We start from the raw sequence: 27,549 nt of genomic DNA on the forward strand, positions 1-27,549 counted from the left end.
GGTGTGTCCAACAAGAGTCCATTAACAATTTCCCAAGATTCAGTCCGAATAAGTCCATAAGCCCAACAGAATGCCAAGGCCCAAATTGAGGAAATCCTGATGCAGTCTAGAGAGTTCTAGTAAGTTCAAAAACATCATAGCAGTCCATTACTTCATCATTTCGAAGACATGCCTAAGTCTAAATTCAAGTTCAGAATCTTATCTTTCCAACTAAAAAAGTTTCAGATCATTTGGAGTTGGGAGCCAAAAGTTATGACTGTTTTAAGTGGAGTGGTCAGTCTTCTCGGGAATACCCGTTAAGCTGACTGTTTGTCCCCTTGTCTGCTGCTCCATGAATTAATGAATGTTTTATGCCATTATTACTTGTTTAATTTCTTTAGATGCTTATCCTATGCTTAGAGGGTTGTTCTAAGCTTATATAACACTTGTGTGTGCAAGTGTAGGGCAGACGAGATTATTGTGTTAAAAAAGAACCAGCCTTTGGCTTTTGAGAGGAGAGTTCTCCCTGTATCTCTGTATCTCTTTGGTGTGAGCCTTAGAGTGGTGAGTGTTCTAGTTATGTATCCCTTGTTATAATCCTTTGGGTAGTGATATTCTATATCCCTTTGGTGTTATCTCTTGGGTGGTGAACTTCTATCTGTCATTTGAGTGTGAATTTGTGTACTTGTTTTCCATCTTCTTTTCTGTCCGGTCTCACTAGGGGTGGTCCGACCACCATCTAGGGGTGATCCGGCACCCCTGTTTTGCTTCTTATTTATTTGCATTTATCCGGATGTTTAAGACTTATCCAAAACGTTAGAAATTTAGAACTGTATGGTGACAGCTTTTATTAACTCGAGAATTCCTACGAATTGATGCTTTCAAGGCCGTCGTGTTTTATGAGGTTGTTGTTATTTATTGGAAAAACTTAACTTTCACGATCTTAATTACGAAATTGAACAATTTCTGTCAATTATTTATTTTATTAGATTTTTAAAAAAAAAAGTTGTCGATTTTTTTTAAAAAAATATTCATGTTTTTTTTTTTGATAAAAAAAAAAAAGAAAATTATAAAGATCGAGGTTTTTATATATATATATCTTGCAATATTTTTGCAACATCTTTTATAATTTTTTTATAAAAAAAAAAGAGTATTTTGGGATGACAAAAATTGACTGAAAATCCTAACATAATAGGATTATTGAAAGTTCGATATTCTTAATTGAGAGTTTTTAAACTTTAGGGTAATGTCAAAACGAGTGAAGGTTCAATAAGTTTTATGAAGTTTTTCCTTATTTATTAGTTTGGTGTTACCCCAACTATTAAGCTCAAGTAATGTTGTGCTCAATGGGTAGTTCAATCGGCTGTGAACCACGCCTTATGAAGCGGAGGTCACTAGTTCGAATCCCCCTCCCTCTCCCTTGTGTGGAAATGTCAACAAAAAAAATAGGTCAAGTAATGCTCTACCTGATCTGGCTTACATGTTGTTATTAAAATAACAGCATGTATGCTGTAGTTTAAGCAACGGTCAAGATTAAATCTCATAGTTGCTTTATTTTTAAAAGCTTTTAATAGAAGAGAGAAAATGAAGAGAGATTTTTAAAAGATTTAATCATGACCGTTGCCTAAACTACAGCATACATGCTGTTATTAAAATAACAACTTGTAAACCGAATCCTGCTCTACCTAGCCCCTATCAACTTCTATTTTCTAAGGCTTATGTGGTGTGGTCTTCTCAACTAAAAAAAAAAAAAAACTCAAATTTTCATGTAAATGTTTGAAAACTTACCAGCTTCAAATCAAATTGTTCGTTTGTACTTTTTTCTTTTTTTTAAAAAAAAAATGTTGTTTTGTGATGAACAACCTCGATATTTGGAAATTCAAATCCTTGAAATTGTAGAAACCTCAATTCCTTCTATTACGATCCACACACAGACTCAACAGGATCACATGATATGGAGGGGCAAGTTATCGTTTCAGCAGTTTATTTATTATGTTGCTTCAGTTTGGGTCGCAATAGAAGAATGTACAATGAAATGTCTTCTATAAAATGAAACGATAACTACTCGGCCTTCCATGTTATCCTGTTGATGAGCCTGTGTGTGGATCCTAATAGAAAAATGTACAATGAAACGATAACTACTGGGCCCTCCATGTTATCCTGTTGATGAGTCTGTGTGTGGATCACAATAGAAGAATGAACAATGAAACGATAACTACCAACCCCTCCATGTTATCCTGTTGATGAGTCTATGTCTAGATCATAAAGCAAAATGTCTACTTTGAGGACCAGAGGCAGAGGGAGAAGAAAAAATAAATGTAAAACTAACTACTGGCCCCTCCATGTTATCCTGTTGATGAATCTATGTCTAGATCACAAAGCGAAATGTCTACTTTGAGGACCAGAGGCAGAGGGAGAAGAAAAAATAAATGTAAAACTAAAAAACAAATGGTCAATTAGTGATTACTCGTTTGCCATTTTTAGACTAAGAAATCAAATTATGTATAAAGGATAGATGAAACCATTATTTCAGGATTTCTAAAATCCAAACAAAGCAATCACATCCTCAACACTTGGAAATCCCAAACCCACTCCTTTTTCAGTATACGGTTATAATAATTAATGCAAAACCCAAAAAAAAAAAAAGAAGAAGCAAAACACAAAATTTACATTTAAATATTCATCATCATGAATAGCTTCTTCTAATAGACTTGGAAATGAGATGTAGAAGGACGAAGGATCCAGACATTTTAGTGGCAGTAGCTTTCACGGATCTACTTGGGAGGTGTTATTACGTTCTGATCTACTTGGCTGTTTGCATTGTACATTCTTCTATTGTGATCCACACACAGACTCAACAGGATCACATGGAGGGGCAAGTTATTGTTTCAGCGGTTTATTTATTATGTTGCGTCAGTTTGGATTGCAATAGACGAATGTAGAATGAGTCTGGGTGTTGATCGCAACATGGTAAGTGGAAGTTTATCATGGTATCAGGTAGGTGAAACTTATGTAGATCTGATTCCATGGTTTAACAAGTAATACCTGAATTTTTTGTTGGATGGAAATGCTTATAATATTTAGGCAGGAAAGGAAATACATACTAGAATTTAGTAATACGTCAGGTTAAAATGTAGGAACTTTTTCTGGTTGACATGTTAGTACTTTCCTCTCTCTCTCTCTCTTTTACACACACACATTTGCATTTCAGGTAGTGAGACCCAATCTCGATTGAAATAAAGTCAGTTGATAAAGGTAGAGGGTTGATATATATCAATCTACAGTATGTATCTTCATAGATAAGGTTATACATTTTATCTTTACATAGTTAAAATTACAAAATAAAAAAAAATAATTACAAAATAAAACTTTTTCACTTTTCAATACAAAAAATTCAAAACTTTATACCATCACACAAAAGTGACAAAACCTTCAAATTTTGAAAGAGCAGAATCTGGTCAGATTTCCATGCAAGCCAAGCAAAATAGTTTCCCAAATTGACATCAAGTCATGTGAGCCAGTGAGCCACCATTCCATGTCGCTTTTCTGTAATTTTTTTTTTTTAACAAATTTTTTAAGTCTTAAACGCATTTTTAAATTTTTTAAGCGCGCACCCAAACGGGCCATAAATTACATATTGATTATTTAATAAGAGATATTATACCTTAAAAACAATTTTAGAGAATTTTAATTATAACTTAATTAATACTTTTAAAAGGATAAGTAAATGTGACCGGCATCCGAGTGAGACGCTACAAATAAAGTTGAACAACTTTGTACTTTGTGTGACATGACAGCTATGTTTGGCAAAGGAAAGCCCCGCACTGTAGCTGGAACGGCACTGTTCCAGCTACAGTGCGGGGCTGACATTTGGCCAGCTTTTTCATTTTTTTATTTTTTTTTAATATTTTAAGCAAAATATTAAAAAAAAAAAAAGAAGAGAAAACAGAGGGGAAAGATGGGGTGGTTCCAGCCACCCCTTGGCCAAAATGGGGTGGCCGGACCACCCCATTTTTGGCCAAGGGGGTGGCTGGAGCCACTCCCTAGCCGATCTGGGGGTGGTCGAACCACCCCCATGGCCAAGGGGGTGGTTCGGCCACCACCTTGACTAAAAAAAACAAAAAAAAAAACGAAGAACCGAGCCACCCCATTTTGGCCAAGGAGCCACCCCGATCGATTCTCCTTTTTTTTTTTTTTAATAATATTTTTCTATTTTCTTTTGTTTTTTTTTTAAAAAAAAAAATTTCAGTTGGAATTATCTGGTTGAAAAGTGAATAAAATAAGTGTTGTTTTTGAAATTTGTGTGATTTTTTTGACTGAGGACTTGCAACAATCAGATGGCACTGTAGCTGGAACAGTGCCGTTCTAACTACAGTGTCGGCCCTGTGCTGTTGGCAAACGGGGCCATCAGTTACCAACTTAAATCTATGGTTTGGCTGAAGTAACCAAAATAACTGTAATACAACTCTTCCTCTAGTAGATTTTTGAGACAAATCTTGTAATACCAATTATATCCATAAACCTGGCAGGTTAGTTCACTTGCTGCTTTAGAGTTCACCTGTTAACCCTAATAGGTTACATTCTTACATATTGTTTACCACATCCAATTCTTACATAACTAAACTGTATAAACCCAATAACTCACATATCACTCAACAACATTTGGGCTTGTCATTCTAGCCCGTGTGTCTAGAATGACTTGGTGTTACTCTCTAGAAACAAATGTGTGGAAAGAGAAACAAAAATTGCACTAATATAAGAGGCAAGTTTAATATAATAATGATGGATAAAAGTAACCTTGGTTAGAATTAGGACATGAGAAAGCATATCTAGCAAAATTGATTTGAATATACAAGTGAGAAACTGCCGTGGAGCAGCTCTTGCCTCTTGGCTCTTGGTGGAGACTGGAGTTGCTCCTCCTACGAAAAGCACGAATCCAATAGTCAGATGCAATAGATTCAAAGTTGCAGCCCTTTTTCTTGGACCCCCAAAACCAGTGATATTCTCGCTTCTAATGCCAAGATGCACACCCAAAACCAGCAATTGAATGAATATTCATTTGCTTTCCCTAATCATACTTCCAACTCATCAAATAATTACCAGCTCCTTCAATGTTAGGCTTCAAATAAAGAGGATTGAGAGGAGACAATTTTAACCAAAGTATATTCGAGTTGCCCATGGTGGGTCATCTACAAATTTGGACTATATATTACGCTCACGTCTCACTGAACTTTTTAATCGAGAGAGATTCCAGGACTATTTATTTGTTTATTTATTTGAAAAAGGCAAGCAATTAGGAAACCATAGACCAAATGATCTTGTGCTATTCAAATAAAATTCATGACAAAGTTGTTGTCTAGTAGATTAGAATCTGCTTTTTTGAATATTTCAAAAGCCGAAGAATCCGAGTTTGAGTATTTTGTGTTCATTTTTGTTAGCAGTCAGCACCAATTAGCCCCTCCCCTAACGTGGAACCCACTCAGATTTAACCCCACCCCCACCCAACCCGACCACCCAAGAAAAAGTACCAGCCGTCCAGCCCACCATCTCTCCACTCGTTATCAGCCACGTGTCCCCCCACCGTCACCATGCCTGTGACTTTTCTGTAACCCCACCGTCCACCACAGTCCCCCCCACCACCCCGCGTATGTACTACACGCACAGACCACAGAGCGACATAAAAATACGCCCGTCAAATCTAACGTCGTTGCTCCTCGTGGCTATCAAACCCAACGCCGTCAATTTGGGTCTCACCTCACCATCTAACGGTCACGATCTCACCTCGTGCTGGGTCTATATAAATCCCACTCAGATTTGCTCAGGTGACCTATTTCTCACTCACTCTCATATTAATAATTTCAGCTCCAAAAATTTCAAATTCTTTTATTTTTATTTTTTTTTTCGGGTGTCGGATCGGAGCTTTGGTGACCGAAAAGAATGGCGGAGCATTCCGAGAATGCGGGTTCGGCGGTGGACTCGATCATGGAGAAGATAAGCGAGAAGATCCACACGCACGATTCGTCGTCGTCGTCGGATTCAGATGGCGAGAAACCGGTCTCTCCGTCGTCGGTGAAAGCCAAGATTTTCCGGCTTTTCGGCAGGGAGAGACCAGTTCACAAGGTTTTCGGTGGAGGAAAACGTATGGTCATTCACTCTCTCTCTCTCTCTCTCTCTCTCTCTGTTTCGGTCTCTGTGGGATTACATTATGATCTGAGATCTGTTATCGGATCGATTAGGCGTTGGTTGGAAGTGTTTGATATTACAATTTTTCTTGAAATGTGTGTTTATTTTGAAAACATTGCTTGATGCGATTTCTGCCTTTTCTTTTGAAAGCAATGGAAGTTATTTGGAAATGGAGGGAAACGTTGCGTTTGGATTTGTAGGAGTACAAGCTGCGTTTAGGTTTTTGTCAGATTATTGTTTTAGTGATCTGTATGAATTTTTAGGTGAATTGGTTTTTTTATTTTTTTGTTGAATCTCTGTTTGAAGCTTATAGATTCCGTTTGGTTCCTGAGAATCCATTGGGGAGTAAGTTGAAATTTCATGCAGTGCGTCGGTTAGAGAATGATACCTTTCAAATTGGGTTATTTCCAATTATATATTGTGACTTTTTATTTTTCCCATCAAGAGCGAATTTGTAAAATTTCAATTATTTTATTTTTTCCATTTTTTTTAAGTAAGGTAATGCGAAGCAATGCAAAGTGTTATTTTATGTTTTTAGATTGTGTTCTTTCTCAACTTCTGTGATGATTTGGTGCAGCTGCTGATGTGTTGTTATGGAGGAACAAGAAGATTTCAGCCGGTGTGCTCGGTGGAGCCACTGCAATCTGGGTTCTTTTTGAATTAATCGAATACCACCTGCTTACTCTTGTATGTCACGTTCTGATACTCGCTCTGGCAGTCTTGTTCCTGTGGTCCAATGCTCACACCTTTATCAACAAGTAAGCTTTACGGGTTTTCACATTATATTCTGTATTAAATTCAGCTCTTAAGGTAACTAGCCATGTTTTCATCTAAATATATGTTTCACTAATGGCCTAAGATGATGTCTGTTTATAGGACTCCACCCCGCATCCCAGAAGTTCATCTTCCTGAGGAGCCATTCTTGGAAGTTGCCGCTGCGCTGAGAATTGAAATCAACCAGGGTTTTTCTATCTTGCGTGATATTGTAACTGGAAGAGATTTGAAAAAGTTTCTCGTTGTATGTGTTTTGTCCATGTTTCGTTGGTAGAATATTCACTGTTTAGTTTAAATAAGCATATATTAATTTCTTTATTGGCTCAGCCTGTTCTAACCTCTTAATTCAGTGCTCACGCTGGTAGCTGATTTGCTATATTTGAGACTCTAATTCACAGTGTATTAGTATACATGTCCTGTAATTGCTAGTCTCCAAAAATGGGATATTCTGCTAAACCTTATATCTTTAAATAATTTTGACCGGCAATTCATATGGAAGTTTATTTTGTTATCTGATTTTTCTGATAAGGTTATGTTTTCGATGCCAGGTTATTGCTGGCTTGTGGGTTCTTTCAATTGTGGGGAGTTGGTGCAATTTCTTGACCTTGTTCTACATATGTAATAACCACAAAACTTTTGTTTATGCATATTCTATTTATAATCAATTTAACATTGTGTTACTAACCTTTGATAATATCGATTTGGAGAACAGCTTTCATTTTGCTGCACACCATGCCCGTTCTGTATGAAAAGTATGAGGACAAGGTTGATCCATTTGCAGAGAAGGCGATGTTTGAGCTTAAAAAACAGTATGTAGTGTTTGATGCGAAGGTTTTGAGCAAGATTCCAAAAGGTCCATTGAAAGGGAAGTTGGCTTAAAGAGGAGGTAAGGTGTTCTGTTAGAGTGGTGCACAACCAGCAAGCAATGGCTTTTGTAGTTTTTGTGGGTGCACTCGGCACTTTTTATAATTTGCTGGAGCTTTTGCCTTGCTTCTCCATGCAGTTGTCAGTGTTTTGGTTTGCAATGTTGTAGGTGTGATTTATGCTTTGTACTGTTTCCGTAACTTTGAAATGGCACCTTAATTACAGGTGATTTTTGTGAGCAACTTTATTAGTAGATTGGATGTCACATTGTGCCTTGTTACATAAATCATGCTCGTATTGGTTTTCTTTAGAGAGCATTTTCTCCTTGAAGCATCATGTATAAGCAAGAATGAAAAATATAGTGGTCTCTGGATTGAGAAAGCTTACTTCTGAAATTAATGGCCAAATATACCTTTGATACTACAAAACTTTTAAAGCATCCTTTGCAGGATAAAAACGTAGTTTTTTTTATTTTTTCTACATTTCTCACGAAAAAATCTGTCTTCATTATCTTTGCCCGTCAATGACTGTCCCACTTGAAAATGCACCTAACGTTGGGTATGACTTAATGTTCACACATCTTAATACGTCAACTTTTCAATATCATCCTTTGCTTTGGATAGAAATTTAGAAATTTCTTCCAAGCATAACAAAATATCATTCAACCCATTTAACATTTAAAATAGTGCTAAATGTTTATAAATATTTAAAAAGTACATTAAATTCTTAACGTTATTAATAGCTGTCTGAATATTTCTTCTAAATTGGTTTAAAAGAAATTTCTGTTCCTTTGCTTTTCTATCTGAAAGTTTCCCAAGAAATGAAGATGAGCCATTTGAGTGATGCCACATGGTGAACATTATTTAAATTTTATTTAATGATGTGACAATATGTATACCAACAAAATGAAATATTGAGTATGAAACCATTTCCCCAAAGGAGGGGCGGTTGGTTGGGTCATCTCCGGAGTTGAATACAAAATTGAAGTTGTGGATCCAAAAATCAAAAGTGCAAGCAGCCAAACCAAGAAACTCGTTTTATTTGAATGTAAAAGAATAAATTGAAAAAGATTGCATACAACATCAAGAAATAGTAATCTATACCTTTGAATAATTACATAATCCAACATATTTTCAGTATTTTGGAAGCAGTCTTGAAATTTGTTGAGTGTTATCCGACGATGTGAGAGGAACCGTTGAGAACTCAGAATCAAAATGTTCAGAATGCCGAAAATTTCCATGAGAGGGAAACTGGCTAGAGTTGTGGCCCGGTGATAAATTTGATCTTGAGAAACTTAATGCAGTAGCAGCAGAGTTTGTTGTCTGGTTGGCAACGGGTGGGCCAGCACCTATTCCATGTGAATCTTCCTTAGACATCCCGCCATTATGTGCCAATTCCCTTCTCTCTCTCTCTTCAGTTTCCTTGAGAAGAAAATCAACCCATAGATCTGCAAAGGACTGGTAGAGAAACATATGCTTGAGACTCAAGCATTGCTCTTGCTCAGTGGAACAGAATTCAAACGTGCATGCTTGATATTATCACGCTAGAACGTTAAATGTATTAAGTTGAATGCATGAAGCGATGCTAGAATGGTAATAGAACAATTTTATCAGCCTCAATTGTCAGAATAGGGCTTTTTTTTATTTTTTATTTATTTATTTTTATATATATATGTATTTTAAAAATCTTTTGGAAAAACCACATCTTCAACAAATCTAGCCTAAAGTACGAAGCATGCGTTAATACACTGAAGCATGCAAACAGTGCACAAATAACTACTATTACAGAAAACACAAAAAGACTGATCAAGCAAGATGCATTTTTATAGAAATCAGACAATAAGTCTTTAGATAAAAAGATTACATGGTTTTCAGATGCCGCATTTGCAGGTGATTCGGCGGAACCACCTCCCAAGATGCCACCAACTAGGCGGCCAGGTAGCCCTAGTACTCCACGGACAACACCTTTGCCTGCAACTTGTTGAGCAGCACCTATCCTCTGCTTGTCTTCATCAGAGAACCCCAGCATGCGAACCATAAGACCCAGAACCTGCCCACACATAATAAACAGCATGAGCTAGTGAGATGAAACGAACTTTTTTTTTTTTTTTTTTTTGAAGTCTAGCTAGATGAAAAAAATGCTAAGAGGACAACTACTTCAATCAGGATGGAAGAACCTTAAGCAATTATCCTCATCTGCAATAACAGTCAAACACATGAGACTGGTGTTGGGTGGTAGAATTTATGCATCCAAAATTATTTACACGCTTGAGCTTGAAGGATATGACTGTCGAAGTCAAGAACTTTTTCAGCAAAAGGGTTGCCACATCAGCCCATTGGGTTCCTTTGGAAACGCTTTTTAGGGTAGCTTTTAGCAACACAAAATTATGTCACATCACAACCCAAAAAGCAAAAAAGCACTCAGTTTTGCCAAACGAACCCAATTCTTCTGATGGTGTGGGATCTCAGTCTAGTTAATGTATTGTCTCCCATCAATAGTTCTTCATATTTCTTTTATAGTTCTTTATATTTCTATTCCCCTTTGCTTTCCTTCCTTCCCTGGGAAGACAGAATTTGTATCAAACTATTCCTCAATAAGTTCATTTCTTTTCTAATAATAATGCCCACAATATATCAACTTGGTAATCCAAACCATCAGAAATGAGAACTCGGTGAATCAGCTAAAGGCCTTGGTTATATCCAGATTCATGTCAGCAAGTGTTATAGCCCACTTAAACGTGGCATGAGAAATTTGGCACATGTACAACAGAGGAAGAGAGGACCATTCCCTGCATGCATCCGGAAGCAATTAAAACCTTAATATGAATATACATACCTCTTTGCTGTGGTTTCTCTGGAAGTAGGTCACCAGTAACTTGATCACAATGCGCCTGCCAACATTACCAATCATGTTATTGTGAAGATGATAAGCCAATTATGAACTCAACCAAAATTCATCTACAATAACACAATGATGAGCGATCAAAAGAAAAGCCATTAGTTTGAAAGAGGCTTTTTTCCTAAAACTTGACAAGCTATCCTCAGATCTTGTTAGCAACAAGAAATATTGGGAAACCCCAAATTGTAAAACATTACCCAAGTCATAATTGAAAATTAAATCCGCTAACCTGTCAACAAGATAATCTGAATCCACTGACATCCTATTAAGTCTTGTCATACTCTGCTCAACAGCACGTCGTAGTTTTGCATTGTCTTCCTCAAGCTTATTTACTCGGATCTTCCATTCTGCTAGTGTCTTTTCAGCTTGGGAGAGTTTGGCCAAAATTTCTTCCTTCTCCCCCTTTGATACCTCTTCCCTTTGATCTGCATCCTGGAGAAGACATAGAAAAAGCACATCTAAGGCCAAGAGTGACGTTAATGGCATGAAAAAAGAAAATCTGGCCTATAGATACCTGTAGAAGTCCTCACTAACTTAAAAGTTTCACATAAGTGGCATCCTTAAGGATAAGTAATGAAAATATAAAATGATCAGGGCAGCACAAAGGAGACCAGCTGGTTTACTTCGGAAAATTATTGACTGAATTATTATAATTTACTTACCATATTAACTACTGGTATACTTGGGAACTAGTTGCATTAGGAGAATTTCTATACTACGGACTGGAGCAAAAGGGTGGAAGACACTTTGCCAATTAGTTAATCAGGTTCTTTCCCGTAACCCTTTCGCACACTCATAAATTTTTTTTAACTAAGCCCCTATGTATGGTGTCAAAAAATCCAAGGCTGTCCTCTTCAAGCCACCACGAAACAGTTGGCACAGAGTGTTTAGAAAACCCATTCACCAGAAGAATATATGATTCGTACAAGCTCATTATGTGCCATCCAGAGTGTGAATGCACGTCAACATGCTTAAAAATTTAAAAATAAAAAGGATTTCACAAAACAAAATCATAAGTAATATTGGAAGGGAGGGATTCGTACTTCCAACAGCTTAGAAAGTTTAGCTGATGCTTCTCTTGCCCGCGCCAAATCTCCTTCCAAATGTTCCTATACACAATAATCAAAATGGCATAAAAACCATATTCCAGAGACCGCATGGCTCTCACCAACATGTCCCTCTGGCTTTCTAATGAGTTAAAAACAATTATAAATGCAGTATTCATTTGTTTACCTTAGCTTCAATTTCAGCATAGTACTGACCAAGAGCAGTTTGAAGATTAAGAAGCTCAAGATTTTTGGCATCAATTGCAGTCATACAGTTGGCAAGTTTTCTATTCAAGTCATCAATAATTTCCTTCGACTTCTGAATTTCATTGCTGTTGCCTGTCTTAATTTCCTCCTGATTTGCAATGGCCACCTTCAGAGCTTTCTCCAAATATGATATTTGAGCCCTTTGATATTCATTATTTTCTCGTAGTTGTTCAATGATTTTGCTGTCTTCATCCATTTTTTCAGACTCTTCTGATTCCTATATTATTGAAGCCAGAAAATTATATTAACTTTTAACTGTGGAGAGTTTGAAAATTATACATATTGAGATGTAGAGAATGCCAGATCCACCAATAATCTAGCACAAGTAATAGAAAGTGAACCTGATGCAGCAAAAAAAGTAAAAGTTAAAGCATCCTGACCACAGAAACTGATAGTCTATGAAGGCAAATTAGAAACATTTTCAGTCACACATATATCTAAGGGCAAGGCCGGAACTAGAGGAGGGCCGGGTGCCATGGCCCCCTTCCCTGGGTTTATAAATGAATAAATATATAATTAAATATTTAAATATTTATAGTTAAATATCTATATATAGTTAAAAGTATATATTTGTCCGCCTAAAAATTATGTTTGATCCCTATCAAAATTAGACTTAGCCTCTCATTCATGCTTTGGTCCCTCCCTAAGAAATCCTAGTTCCATCAGTCTAAGGGGAACCATAATGCATAAGTATGGGTTCAAAATTGGAAGCTTGGGCATGAAAAGTCAAATATCAAAGTCCATATTCTGGCATAAATCTAGAATGAAAGAAACAAGGTAGATCACTGTATCTCCAAAATAGATGATGCATCAGCACTTTATACGCTGTTTCAAGGTGGCTTAAAAAAGTACACTGACAAGGCCAACCATTGAATCAACTGGTTATTTCTTCTAATTGTTACAAGTAATGCATCAACATATCATTATTATGAATGGGCCTTACATTATGCCCATCATCATTTAGGCCACCAAGAATATATCATCTTAAAATAGGGATGAAATATTACACAAAAGACAGAGAACATCCTCAATTAAAACCACGTTGATAGCAGTTTTAAAGATATTTCAAAGCTAAAAAAATATTGTAAAGCTTAATAAGTAATTAAAAATAAATCAATAGAAAGAAAAATTAAGAAATTTCACATTGCTTATAACTAATATGTCATGCACAGTTGACAAAACGATGGCTGTTTCTACTAGAGATAATAGAAGAGTTAAAGACATGTTACCTTTTCTAACAAATGCTGCTTAAGACGGGCCAATTCATGTAATGCTTTGTCCCTCTCATGACGTGTTTCCTTCAAATCTTTATCCAAATTTTGCAAACTCAGCTCCATTTGTTCCTTTCCAGGGAAACTTCCAGGTGAATCTTCCTTCTGTCAAGAAAAACAACTAAAAATAATAAACCAAGTAACAGAATCATGAGTGGGAGCCTAGCAAGCATAAACAGCCAGAACAGTTATGTAAGATGGGCAAGCCACTGTTGACGAACTAATATACAAGTGAACCTCACAAACAACAGAAAAGTAAGGCATTGTGTTCCCCCAACAATTTTTATACCTCGTTCAAACCAGTTGATGAGACCTTATCAGTTAAAGAGTTCCTGCTCATTTCCAGAGCAACCTTCAATTCATTTTTCTCCATCTATACCAAAAAAAAAAAAAACATTAGAGTAGATTCTAGGATTCAAAATTCAATAAAAATCAGAATAAAATGTTGAGTACTGAAATATGGTACGCGTCTCATGTGAAACACAAACAAATGATGCGCAAGTTACCAACCTTAAGACTACTGATTTCCTTCTCTAGGCCCACAATTACTCTTTTCAAACCATCCAAAACGCCACCAGCATCATCATCCTCCCGTCGATTCAATTCCATTTGCAGTCGTTTTATTTCTGAATTTTTTTCACTCAATTCGTTGCATATTTTGCTCAGTTCCTTGGAGGTCTGCCAACAAAAAAGATGACATGACATACCAACTCAGATGCCAGAGACAGGAAGAAAACACAAAATACAAGGAAATAAGAAATGCTCAAATATGCATCATTGTTCAAGATATATGAGATAAAATCATTCCAAAATTCCAAAACTGCTAGTGATGCATGAGTATACTAGGGACCTGGACATGAGTGATCCACCAAAAAAAAAATCTAAAAAAGTTTAGTAAAAAATTGTAAAAGATAACATAATATAGAAATTCAAGATAACGATGTGTGCTCGTAAGATTATCTCTAAGTGTATCCATGCCCTTTCCTGGAATAGCAATCAATAAGTTGTCAACTAGGAAGTTCTATTAATCCAATGCCAGATCCTCATCACACACCATTGGCACTTCCCAATGTGTGCAATCTAGAAAGACTATGCTCACTCTCTAAAGCAACACCAAAATGATGAGACTATTAGTAACTTCAAAAGGAGTAAATGAATTTTTTTAAAAAAAAAAAAGGTCAAAGACCACAAGTATCAAAAAAATAATAACACGATTTCAAAACTCACTCTGTCTCTGTCTAGTTTCAGTGATTTGAGCTCCGCATGGAAAGATTCATTCAATTTCTGTTCCTCTGAGGATGGAAAAAGAAAATAAGAAATCTCAAAACAACAAATTGTTGAGAATCATTTATGGACCTTCAGACAGCAGAAATGTACCTTGTAGTTTTGACTGAATAATCGCCAACTTATCGTGCTCTTTTTCCAGTTCAATCCTCAATTGTTTTACATCAGGAGTAAGTTGCACTGCTGCAGGGGACCTATTTCTCTCTTCTAATAAATCTGCAAGCTCCTAGAAGGCATTCATATCTCTGTTGTCAAGTTCATTCATCATTACAAAAATAAAAAAAATATAAAAAAAAAAATATACAAAAATGAAAAAATAAATATTTGCATTGTGATGAAATGCAGCAAAACACAAATCAAATCAAAATTTGTTTGATTGGAAAACATGTAAACGAATAAGAAGTCTTGATTTCATATCTCTGTGCATATATGATGATTAGCCCCTCCAACCGCAACTCTTCCTACAAATTGTAGCATCAAGATCCAACGGAAAGTACAGAATAGACCAGGCATATTAACAACTAATTTTGTCAAACTTTCCCAGAAAATGAGTTTTGAGAATAAAAGGTGCCATTACCTTCTCCTTTCCAAGCAAGTTTGAATCTTTTGCTTCCATCTTACTTCCAGTGACATCAGATTGAACAGCATGTGTGACTCCATTGCTTATTGCATCCTGTTTAGAGACCACACCATTGTGTTTCTGGTTTCCAGCATAACGGTTTTTCACCTGAGTTGTGAACTTATGCTGTCGGGCTGATTGATCAGTACTTCCCTGCACAAATTCCATAAAAACTCAGCCAATACCCAATACCACATTTTCACTTTTTTTTTTTTTAGATTAAGAAACAAAACGTGATATTTCTAGCACAGTGGAAGTACAATTATGTTCAAAAACATTTTTTTTTAATAAATAATTTCAAAATCATTAAATAAGCGCAAAGGCCCAACCTTATTAAACAGAGAAAATACAAGAAAACCTCTAATTGGAAGAAAAAGAACAAAAGTTCAAAAAAACTGCAAAACTAAAGACAAGCAAACTATGAATTCAAAAAGAAATATATATTTTTATATAAACAATAATAAGGCTAAAACTGATAAAATTCCATAACTTCATATCACAATACTATCTTTAAGGAGGAATCAGGTTCTAGAATCATTTACATGAAGAAACAGATATCAGAAAAACAGTCTAACTGTCCAAATCCACTCTTCTTTTATTGGATACAAATCACACTCTTCATTTCTGAGGTGGGTGTACATTGACCCACTCAACCTGCCCGATCTGATCCAATCTGACACAATTTGGTTTGTTTTTCTGAGAGCAGCAGTTGGCTTCGGTTAAATTTTAACCCAAAGAGTCGGTTTAGTGTTTGAGTTCTTCATTTTTCAAACAAATAATTTATGAGGTGTTGGGGTGTGCATCAACCCACCAGATCCGATCCAATCCAACAGGATTCTGTTGGTTTTTCTAAGGGTAGCGATTAGTTCTGTTAAACTAAACCAAAAGAATTGGTTTGATGTCCGTTCTGCATTTTCCGAACCAATAATTACGCGGACTGACCCTAGTACATATACATAGATATTTAACTAAATTTAATCCATATTTATCAAGTTATTTATTCCCACTCGACATTTTCACCCCTCTTAATTTCCCAAAAAAATCTCTTTCCCCCCCCTCCCCCTCGATGTTTTGAACTTTGTGAGGAAAATTTTTCCAATGCAAAAACTGAGAGACACCGACCATTTTTTCAACTCAATTAATTCAATTTGTGGGAGTTTGCCAGTTCAGTGTCAGCTTGATATTTTTCCAAACCAATGAAGTTGGTGCTGCATATAAATTCCCCACCCCCACCCCCCAAAAAAAAAAAAAAAAATTACTGACTTATGAAGTTGAGATGTACTAATAATATGATCAACTGCCCATTACAGGTCAACTCCTACTAGATGGAGACCAATCTATCCTGTAACTAATAGGTGATTATATAGAAAAATCTCCTTACGTTTGCGGCAGCAATGGTCATATCATAAAGGATATTAACAAAGGCTACTATAGGCAAAGTTCTAAGTACCCATTCATTTCATAATGTCAAGGACTCTACATTGCATGTACACCTCGGCTAGAATGGTGAAGGAGCAGAGGCTCCTCTTAAGTGACCAAAGACCCCTCAACTTATTAAATACTAATATCAGGGCCACTCTATATGGCCAAAATCAAATTTCACAGCAAGGATAAGGGGAGGTTGGGAGGAGGTCTTATAACCATTTGCTGAAACATATAACCACTGGCTTTCTCTAATTGGTAGATTATCAAGCACCTTTAATTTAAGACTTGATTGGTTTGGCACAAAACTAACAGCACAGATTCAACAATTTCTAACAAGCACCTTCAACTTTCATATTTTATACACCATAAACTTCACTTAACAATTAAACAAATACCTTGTGCACAATAACACCATTTGTTAATGCTTTGGCACTTTCGTTTCCAGACGCATGCAGAGCTGCATTTGTTGCATCCAGATTTTGTTTCAAAGTGCCATAATCTTTACTCAATCTAGAAATCTGATCCTGTAAAATTGGAGGTGGGGGGAAGAAATTTTTAAATGTGAAAGGCCTTTAAAACTGTAGTTGATAACTGATTGGGATAAGTATTGAGATTCTTTAAATCATCGGAGTACCTCTTTTTCTTTCAACAAAGCTGCATAATTAACTGATAACGCTTTAATTTCTGATTCAGATTCCTGAAGTTTCTTGATTTCAGCTTTGTACCGTTCAATCTGCAATAAGCACAAAATAAATAGGGAAAACATCATATCTTTTAACCAAATACTCCACTTAATAAAGTGGCTGCATTCACATCTACGTTTTGCAACATACCCACAACAGAAGCCAAGAAAAACACAAACATGCAGATCTGGGAATGATCTAATAATTAACATTTGCTGTCTTCTCCCAGAAGCATGAATAAAAATGCATATAATTGTTACCAAACCAGCTGTACTAGGATATGGCAGCAAAAAGTGAGACCTATCCAGATCTACTACTCAACGCACAGATGCCACACCAAAACTAGTACAGAAGCTCGAAAGAGCAACATCTTCTGAGTTAACTTGACAGACCGGAAATTATCTTATAATTGTGGACCTTAAATTGGCTGGAAGCAAATTTAAGAAACTGACAAAATTCCAGGTTCTGAACCCACATGAGCCCAATTTTTTGCTCTTATATATATAAATTGATATTACCTATCAACAACAACCAAAAAAAAAAAAAAAAACTGACAAAATTCCATCTATCAAGAACTTTAAAATATAGAGACACCACTCTTGCAAATGAATTATTAAATTCTTCATTGAATATTGCAAATACGTCAATCAACTTGGTCCCTCGCACAATAATGAACTGATTTGATATACAATGAAGATTCGTGATAAGCCCCCTAAGTGAAATTGCAAATAAGAATGCACCTGGTCAGTAAGTATGTAATCTGACCTCATATGACTGACTAACCTATAACACAGTATTATTAGAAACTCGCAGCTCACTTAAGACCAAAAGATATAGAACATCTTAAGCCTCACCAGCAAAAATGTTCTATATATATAAAGGAAAAAAATGAGGTCACAAATTTTGAAATTAAATGAAACCGTGAAGGACTAATGACACACCCATCCCTAGCTCCAAATCAAAAATTAAAATGCTTGCTTAGATACTAAGCGAAATTGAAAATAAATTTTCCTCGATGAATTCCATAATGAAAATAGCAAATTATTTAAATTCGATGCATCCGTATCCCGACAACACCAAAATGTGTTACATATCAAACAAGAACAACTTTCTCTCAGTTACCCTAGACATAAAAATTTCAAACCAAATAACGAACATGAATACAAAGTCACTTATCAGAGAGAATAAACAACGCAACATTCAATGCGAAACCTCGAAATTATACGCGGAATCGATCCCATTCGGCACTGGGGACCGCGAGACCGACTTCGAATGCGCGAAACTGTGGGAATTCCTCCGATCAGAGACGGAAGAATCTTCGAGTCCATTGCGTGAGGCATAGATCTCGAGCTCGTCCTCTTCGTCGTCGTCGTCGTGGTCGTGCACATCGAGCGCGATCTTGTTCAAGTTCTCCTTCAAATTCGCAATCGAGTTCCACATCATCAAAACTTTCCCAGACCCCAAACAGCCCCAAACCTATTACTGCGTACGGGTGTCGGAGCAAAGAGGCGGTGAATTCGTTAGTGACCGGATAAATATGCGTGCAATGGAAGATTCAATGGGAGGAGTTTTGGGGGGGTTGGATTTGTGAGTAGGTAATTTTGGTAGATCTGGGAATGGTATATATGTGGGGAGGACACGTCACACGACTAACCAGAATGAAAACCAGAAGATTTTGGTAGATGAATCTTCCTTTGGTCCGTTACTTCTTCGTTCTTACAAATTTACGAATTTAAAGGCCACATATTACGCGTATGCGAAAACCTTTACGGTGTCGGTTTGATAAACGCACAGCTTGGGCCCTGGGATAAGCATCTGGCCCATTTGTCCTTACTCCTACTGTCCTATATATATATATATATATATCTTTTCTCTTCTTTTTCTTATTTACTTTTTGAGGAAAAATAGGTAGAACGTCGTTTGATGGTCGGATGGTTGTCAGATGAGTTCTGGTGATTCTAGCTATTTACTACAAAACCTCTTGTAATAAAGCTCAACAAAGTTGGAAATGGGTCCCAAAGAGTAGCACAATCAGCTAGGGATCACGTCTCTTGAAGTGAAGGTTACTAGTTCGAATCTCCTCCTCCCCCCTCTTGTGCGAGCATGTCAAAAAAAAAAAAAGACGAAGTTGAAAATGTGAAACGGATACCAGGCATTTAAGCAAAATAGTGTAAAGATGAAGGCAAAAATATCCTCATCTTTTAAAAGAATGACAACTATATCTTAAGATTTTGGCTAAATGACTCATCTTTATTTCATTTGAAATGGAGAAAATTCATTTCCGCTCGTTTCTCTCATGCTTAACAAAGTCTACCTGTCCTTAGATTTGGTTGTGTAAGAGAGTTGCCGATTGACCGTTTCCAGCTTGACAGACACGCGACAATAGAACCCTTAACAAATAATAAGATCACTTCGACAATTGTGCTAAAAGAAGCGTTTCTAGGCCATCACTTATGTCATAGCGATGAGCGGTCCATGCTGAGGACGTTGGCCATCCATATGCTGTAATTCATTTTGATAATATGTTTCCCAACCATATAGCATAACGTACTATCCCAATTCAAATCTACCACATGACTTAAAGTGCTACATTCCCTTCTTTATAAATAAGAGTCTATTGCTACAATTTAACAATTTGAAATCTTCACCATCTTTATAACTTTCTATTTCTCTAACAACTTAGATTGACTTAGGTATTATAGTGTTCTTAGCTGACACTTCTAACGAGTATCTTTACTTGTCTCCTAATAACGTCATTTTATAAAGTTCTTTACATGCCCCACATCAAAATGCGATCGAAGGGTGTTAAATCTTTTTATTTTATTTATTTATTTATTATTATTATTATTATTATTTAAGTTGTAAAAGAGTTGTAGGGTTAGTATTAGTCATTTAGCAATTTCATTAGTAAAATAAAACCTATGGTTATTTAAGCTAAAAAAATGAAAAGAAGATAATAACATTATTTGTATTACAATGCAGTAGATCTAAATAAAGAACTCCAATTATTACAATACATAGAAAAGAGAGGAAAAGATTGGCATGCATCATGATTCCTTCCTCCTTTTGTTTTTTTTAAAGGGTATTGTCATAATTTGTATCGTTCATGTCAACATGAACCGTCCAGATCAAATGTATTGCAACTAGTTTTGATCCGATCACATAACTAGTCTTAATGTATAATATTATACATCATCTTTTTATCATATTAAAGTTAATGCGACTTTTAAAATAATTATTGAATTATAATTTAATAATAATATTTTTTAAATTAAATGATAATTTTAAAACTCAATTCAACTATTAAAAATAAAAAATATATATAAAAAATTAATATATAGCATTACACCGCAATGACACTCCATTAGATTTATTGAGAAAAATACAAAAAGTAAGCTCATCGCACGGTCTACGTGCATCGTAACTCCCTTCCACTGCTCTATATAGTAAGCCGTGTTACCACATACGAGGGAGCCCTAGGGTTTAGTCGTCGCCAACGCTCTCTCTCACACAAGCATTTTGATTTTACATTTTTGTTTGCCTTGTATGGGCAGTAGAAGAGATGCGATGCGATGAAGAATCATAGAAATCGATTGCTGGTTGGTTTTCGTTAACCATCAAGCAAGATGATTATCCAGTCAATCTGGTTCGTATTCACTGAGCATCTTCATCATTTATCTCCAATCCATTCCTCCTTTCTTTTGAATTTTTAGTAACCGAAGGGTCCTATGGAGGGAGCGCTAAATGAATCGGTGCGCTTCTTTGTCCAAGTTTGCCTTCGAAAACTAGCACCGAAAGTGGATCGCCGAGCCCAATATTTTTGTGTTGTTGGCTCGGTTTATATCTGGATCTATGTTTCGTACACAAATATCTACATTTTCACACATTTGAGTTAAGCGAAGGTCCCAGCAGAGGGGTTCGGAACTATGATTGAGCCTCCCTAACACTAATTCAAACCTTCGCAGAGTTACTTGCCGGATCGTAGGATGCCCAGAATCTTTAGTTTTGGAGCATCTTGAACCCCCGGCTACATTCAAAATCTTTTTTTCTCTATATTTTCTCTCCCATAATCAAAATAAAACATAAATTTCGAGATTCTGTTAATTTTTTCTATCCCAATTGAATGCCGGTGTTTATCTTCAAAGCATCTCTGCTGTATTTTTCCTCATTTTTCTACTTTCTGAGTTTTTGGATTGATATGCGGGGGAGCTTGGCAACATTTGTACCAAAAATAGCTGGACCATGCTTACCAGAATGGTAGCTGCAACTTTCTTATCACAATAGGCAAAGATCTGCATCAAAACTCAAAAGCTTCCCTCAATTGGACTGTAAATATGAACTGAAGTGATACACAGTTTGCTCCAACCCAAAGACCTATGAAATCGTTGAATGTGAAAAAGTTAAAATGCTCCAAAAGGCTATTCTGATACAGCAGTGAAAATTATTATTATTATTATTATTATTGAATTTTGGATGGATTGATAGGTATATTTCACATTCAACCATGTCAACAAAATGAAATGCTTGCCATATCCTGTTTATTTATTTGGGTAAAATGGACATATGTTACATGAGATCTGAGATACATCAAGATAAGCTTTAAACCAGTCAAAACTTTACAAGAGAAGATTTTTTTTTTTTACAGTAGTAATGGCATTTGACAGCCAAAGTTTAGGAGTGGGCTGCAACTTTGAACGAAAGGTTGATGTCAAAAGTGGCAACAGTTATCTTGTTTCTTGTTTCGATTGATAACTTCAGACTTGGTCCGTTCCAGCTATGCTTGCTTGTAGTTGATTTCAAACTCCTAATCTACCTGCTTTATGCATATTGATATTTGACACTGCAAGGTTAGGAGTCATCATATGGAAGAAACCTTATACAGAATTCATATGGATATATCTGGTGCATTAAATGCTAACTAGATGAGGTAAATGAGTTTACAAACGCTATCAAACTAGCAACATACCACCATGTTTTTGGCAAAAACAGCCACACTCTGCAGTGGAGGCATCATTTAGGTCCTCACCAGGTAGGATGCCCATATCTCATCTGCTGGAGGAGATGGTTGAACCCAATGCCATGGTATGCAGCTGCACCAAATTTAACAGCAATTAGTATTACAGATAATGAAACTGGAAGTAAAAACATAATGCAGAATGAATGGGAGGCATTAATGGTGATTGGAGCATCAGCAAACCCGGTGGAGGTGGAATCGGTAGTATAGATGTTTGCTGCAATTTTGTTGCAGTTCTACAGTATTTGTATTCTAGTTTTCTGGAAGTGAGTGCTAGCAGAGGTGTTGTGCCTGTAATTAACGCAAGCAACATGCACCAAAAAGGAATGGCATCCTTACCTTCCTCCTGGTCTTATATATGCATCCCACGTTCTTCTCACCTGCAAGCAGTGGACCTTATTAAGATTTGAATCTAAACAAAATTTCTAATTGAACACAGTAGATAGTTGTATCTTGCAAGGTATATAGAAACTTGAAGAGACTAATTGAAATCACCTCAATAAGCGTGCCCATATCAGTATTGCTGCCATGATAATAATGATAGAACTCTAACGGTAGATTTGCCACGGATTCATAAGCTCCACTAAATCCTTGTCGCTCTGATCCTTGTTTTCCACCTTCACTGGCAGTGACTGTAGTGGGCCTTTCATTATTTTCCGTTTCAATTATTTGGTCTATACTTTCCTTATCACTGCCTTTTTCGCTGCTTAGAACTTTTGAGTCAGGCCCATGACTTTGGAGGGGTTTCCTAGATTCCTCAGCAGTTGCAATGGCATCCCTAGTAGCATCTGTGTCTGCTGCAGCAATTGCCTGGCGCTCCTCTTCTTCAACTGCAGCCTGAACTCTCTCAAGAAACTTGTCATCCTCCTCGGGAAGAAAATGACCTGCATAATATGCGAACAACCATAAGTTTGTGTAATTATTGAATCAAATATATTTAACATTGCAGTACCATTTAAATCTCATTTACATAGTATCATATTACAGTTACACAAAAATAATGTAAACAAAGCCATGCATATCATTGTACCCTATCAAAAATGACAAGCATGAAGAGCCCGTCTGTTCAGTAATATGACAATATTAATCAAACTCATAGGCATTTATCAAAAGAAGAGGGGGAAAAAAGCATTGTAGTAGTCGCAACCATATCTAGTTGCGAAAAAGTAATATTTTCATACACAGTTGTTGAAGTATAACAGCAACATAATATTGAAATTAAATTCAACTTTGATGTTGAGCTAATGCACAATTTGTAATGGTCAAGAAGTATTCATATTATACTTAATGTGTGAAATGCGTTCCTCTACGGCTACAGGCAACCTGATATACAACTCACCATATTTACATTTTAAGCAAATAGAACATTTGCCACAACTGAGACAAATAAGAAAAAGAATAAGAACCATAGGAAAGCAAACCTTGTTTCTTCAATTTTTGGATCCTGATGGAACGCAACTCTTGCAATTTCTCCACGATTAATACCTGCTCAAGCTGAAATATAAAACCTAGTGTCAGGCAGAGAGATGTCAGCAACAATAATTAAATAATGGAAATTTTAGATTAGTCCTAACTCAGGATGACAGTAAGGGGTGGAGGTCCTCTAAACCGTCCAATAAATGGTAGTACCCTTCGAATTATATCAGATCATTCTATCCCAGCAGGTCTTCCACATGACAAAAAGTTCCATACAATGCGTAATTTCTTTCCCAAGAGCATGATAATGGCACTAGTAGAAAACACGGGAAATAGTATCTCACCATCAAATGATCTCATATCAGTATATGGACAGGCGAGAAAGACAAATCAAATCAGTTGGAGATAACATGTTGCGAAAAGACAGAATGAGGATAGGAAGTGAGTTCAACCCCTGTCACCCTCTGCAGTGGTGGACGGTGTGAACACCAAAGGTGGGAAGGGGAGACCCACCTCTGGCGAAGCAACGACCTCCACTTCTTTTTTTAATTTTTAATTTTTTTTCTAAGTAACAAGGTCAACCTCTACTTCTTAAATGGTGAGCATGTTTTTAAAATATTCTTATATGAAAGTGGGGAAAGTTTTTTAAAAAGTGTTTTGCATTTTGTTTTTAAAGAGTGTTGGTGGTGGGAGCCATATCTGAAAACTCGATTGGATAACAATTGTTTGAAAAGTGTTTTTCAGTGTTTAAAAAGCGAAAAATGTTTTGAAAAAACTTGCCATTCAGGGCCAAAATATCTGAATATTCTAGATGAAAGTGTCCTTTTATGTGCAGCAAAGACTAATTACTGCACAAGCATGTAAGACACGATAAGAGGAAAGCCAATGATAATGTCTCTCAAGACAGAAAAATATGACCATAGGCTTGAACCCAGGAAAAGCAGAATGCATGAACAGGATTCATATGAGTCAATTCAATGTAGTAGGATGAAGGGAACTTTAAGGCACATCATATGGGACTATTAGTAGATATACCATTTTCAGGCACATCATATGGGAACTTTTAACTATGGTCCAAATGCACTAGGTACTCAGTATTGAACGAGTAAGAGTAACAGCATCTTAACAGACTCAGTTTCTACAGAACACATTTATGTGGCATGTACAACCAATGCTCACCTCCAATTCTAGTCTCTTTCTCTCCTCTTTTGATTTAAGTTTTGCAACTTCTTTCATCTTCTCTACCTGCAAAACCACATGCCTCAGTCACTAAGAAAAAATATTGAGCCTGCACTTTCATGCAAATTGCAAATACAACTGGTCATCAACACAAGGAATGAAAACCAAAAAAAATGAAAGCAATTGCAATCATGTCAGTGTTCCGGGTCAAAATAGAGGATCATACAACCTAGTAAAACAAATCTTTTACGGTTGTGTCAAGATAAATAAAAATTAAAAATACATAAATTTAAAAAGGACAATATGTGAAGAAATATGATAATTATTGTGCACCACTAAAAATCTTATGTTTTAACCTTTAATCTGCTCCCCTAATTATTTATTAGATAACTAAAAGGAAACAAATAATGTATCGATTAGAATATTGATTAAATGATTAAATTCACAATTTCCTATCAGCTTAAAACTTTGGGACAATTAGTAATTCAAGAGTACAAGTGCTATATTTACTTGAGGCTGGCCATACAATGAGCAAAGTTTGAAATTCTAACAAGAATGAATTTGTTTAATGAAAGAGAAGTACAGATAGTTTTGATAAGAAAAGAGGGAGTTTAGGAGAGCTGCTGTTCTTGCTAACAAATCCACATTATTCATGGTACTCATGCCAACATATGGGTTAAGCAACACAAAAGTTGCCACACTATTCTAGTTTTCTAAAACTTCAGAGACAACATCTATTGTTAAGCATGATGAAATATCTAATTTGACTCACTTTAATGATGTCCTTTATAGCCACCCAACCTGCACTTCATAACAATTAGTCACTTTCCTCTCTATAATTAGCTCCTCACTAGTTACATATACGGAACAAAAATTTTCTTCCAAAATGGATGAATTATTTTCAACCCAAAGAAACTACTAAAAAAAAAAGCACTGCAAGATTTGAACTAAAGTCTATTCAGAAAGGATTTTATATCGGCTGCTAACCTAAATTGATTAGCAGTACATATTCTTAGCACCAGTGGATGACTAACAAAAGCAAATACTGGTTCAAAAGTGCAGACTAACATGTAAGTATCCAATACCTTGCGCTTTGCAATATCATTAGCAATCTCCCTAGCCCTCCATTCATCAGCTTCTTGATCAGCTTGTTCAAATCGTTCACACTCCTAATTGTCAAAACAATAAAAGTAAAGAAACAAAATAAGCACCTGTCCAACATAAGTCCAAAGAAGCAGAAGAGATGCGGAAAGGACTTCACACGACCTTTGCACACATTTCTGCAATGCGCTTCCTCTTTCTTTTCCTCCGAAGTTTATTTTGTTTATGCTTCCGTATTTTATCAGCCAATCTAACTGCGGCAGACTTTTCCTCCCATGGACTTCTTTCATCCGTGATCACCCTAAATGGTTCAAGCTGAGCTCTTAATTTTGCCATCAATATATTTGCCGCTTCCACCGTACGCGACTCTTGGGATTCCATACTAACCCCCTTATCTTCCAAAAATTTTTTGAACCCATGAACCGAAATGCCATTGGACCCAGAACCCTCATCTTCCAAACACCCTTTACCATCTTTGATCATTACCAGCATCTCTAGCTCTTTCTCCCTATTAAGAATATAGACTCAATTACCACAACTCGTTTCGGTTGCATGCAATGTGGGATATTATAATAACAAACAAAATGAACACAAATTGCTTCCAAAAGGGCACATAAGCGATTTGACAGTGAAAAAAAGGAGTTTGCAATTGGCATTGGGACATACATTGCTTGTGCAAGATCAAGAGCATCTTGTACCTCTCTAAGCCGATCCTTCACATTTTTAGTCTTCCAAAAGGCAAACGACATGGGCGGGTTAGGCGGTAACATCGGAAACCACGGTGGCCGTGCCGCGGATTGGAATGGAGCGGGATTCATAGCTAGAAAAAAAAATATATATATATATATATAAGAGAATTAAAAAAAATAAAAAATAAAAAAAAAAGAAAAGAAAAATTAACACAAAATTTTACAGCCTATTGAATTGCTGATTAGTGAGATACAAATAATCAGCAATTTCATATACAAATATGAAATTGAGGTCTGAAAATCCAATATGAGCTATTTATATTGTTGGAACTCTAGTGCTCCGTTTGGCTACGAAGAAATAGCGAGAGCCGCGGGGTTTAATCATTTCAGTTAGGTTTCTTAACGATCATACTAACGAAATTAAAAGCTCGATGGAACAGAAAGTGGGAAATGAATTGAGTGAGAAAACCCTAACAAACAGAAAGCTTACCTGTTCTGCGAGCTCGCTTCTGCGCGTGGCTGTGCCTTCAAACTCCAGCAGAGCGAAACGAAGATGTTTCTAGGAGGCAGAAATGATCCATGGATCTTATATTCGTTAACTACAAAATAGGAAGGAAAAGCTCAAGCATGTGTCAGGATGGCCGAGTGGTCTAAGGCGCCAGACTCAAGTTCTGGTCTTCGTGAGAGGGCGTGGGTTCAAATCCCACTTCTGACAACCTTCTAAGTTTTACCCGTCTTTTATTTGCTCTTTAACAAAAGCGACACAGTTTTGCATGAACGACAGCGTTCTGAAGTAGGCCTGGGTATCGGTCAAAACGGTCCGGTTTTAGCTCTTATCAGTTATTAACCGATAATTT

At 36.4% G+C, this 27,549-nt stretch overlaps 3 protein-coding genes and 2 non-coding genes across 8 annotated transcripts; 3 read left to right on the forward strand and 2 right to left on the reverse strand.

Annotated features, from left to right (window-relative positions):
• The first annotated feature begins 5,802 nt into the window (after positions 1–5,802).
• LOC132186827 (reticulon-like protein B5) lies at positions 5,803–8,065 on the forward strand. The gene is made up of 5 exons (XM_059600916.1): positions 5,803–6,118; positions 6,740–6,920; positions 7,039–7,180; positions 7,485–7,554; positions 7,649–8,065. Exons 1-5 carry the CDS (start codon positions 5,917–5,919, stop codon positions 7,813–7,815), a joined length of 762 nt encoding a protein of 253 aa, XP_059456899.1. The 5' UTR covers positions 5,803–5,916; the 3' UTR covers positions 7,816–8,065.
• Positions 8,066–8,809: 744 nt separating this feature from the next.
• Positions 8,810–19,004, reverse strand: LOC132186752 (golgin candidate 3-like). Of its 2 annotated transcripts, none has more exons than XM_059600784.1 (15): positions 18,506–19,004; positions 17,245–17,343; positions 17,006–17,134; positions 15,144–15,338; positions 14,660–14,792; positions 14,510–14,574; positions 13,793–13,960; positions 13,572–13,655; positions 13,241–13,384; positions 11,932–12,228; positions 11,742–11,807; positions 10,928–11,130; positions 10,636–10,690; positions 9,664–9,849; positions 8,810–9,257 (listed from the first exon to the last, which is right to left on the reverse strand). In XM_059600784.1, the coding sequence occupies exons 1-15, from the start codon at positions 18,734–18,736 to the stop codon at positions 8,934–8,936; spliced, it is 2,379 nt and encodes a 792-aa protein (XP_059456767.1). In that variant the 5' UTR covers positions 18,737–19,004; the 3' UTR covers positions 8,810–8,933. The 2 variants fall into 2 exon arrangements, with proteins under 2 accessions (XP_059456767.1, XP_059456766.1); XM_059600783.1 differs by having other exon boundaries at positions 13,241–13,387.
• A 2,183-nt stretch (positions 19,005–21,187) lies between these two features.
• On the forward strand, positions 21,188–21,330 carry LOC132188913 (small nucleolar RNA snoR145). Its single transcript, XR_009440972.1, has one exon. It is a non-coding gene; the product is annotated as a small nucleolar RNA snoR145 (small nucleolar RNA).
• A 470-nt stretch (positions 21,331–21,800) lies between these two features.
• On the reverse strand, positions 21,801–27,335 carry LOC132187733 (U11/U12 small nuclear ribonucleoprotein 59 kDa protein-like). Of its 3 annotated transcripts, none has more exons than XM_059602149.1 (10): positions 27,183–27,335; positions 26,670–26,823; positions 26,169–26,511; positions 25,988–26,071; positions 24,903–24,968; positions 23,729–23,801; positions 22,803–23,191; positions 22,647–22,687; positions 22,260–22,383; positions 21,801–22,133 (listed from the first exon to the last, which is right to left on the reverse strand). In XM_059602149.1, the coding sequence occupies exons 2-9, from the start codon at positions 26,819–26,821 to the stop codon at positions 22,308–22,310; spliced, it is 1,224 nt and encodes a 407-aa protein (XP_059458132.1). In that variant the 5' UTR covers positions 26,822–26,823; positions 27,183–27,335; the 3' UTR covers positions 21,801–22,133; positions 22,260–22,307. The 3 variants fall into 3 exon arrangements, with proteins under 3 accessions (XP_059458132.1, XP_059458130.1, XP_059458133.1); XM_059602147.1 differs by having other exon boundaries at positions 21,801–22,106; positions 27,183–27,333; XM_059602150.1 differs by lacking the exon at positions 27,183–27,335 and having other exon boundaries at positions 21,801–22,106; positions 26,702–26,791.
• Positions 27,324–27,407, forward strand: TRNAL-CAA (transfer RNA leucine (anticodon CAA)). The gene has a single exon. It is a non-coding gene; the product is annotated as a tRNA-Leu (tRNA).
• The last annotated feature ends 142 nt before the right edge of the window (positions 27,408–27,549 follow it).

Source organism: Corylus avellana, chromosome ca7 (assembly GCF_901000735.1).
Source record: "Corylus avellana chromosome ca7, CavTom2PMs-1.0".
In the NCBI taxonomy this organism is placed as follows: domain Eukaryota; kingdom Viridiplantae; phylum Streptophyta; class Magnoliopsida; order Fagales; family Betulaceae; genus Corylus; species Corylus avellana.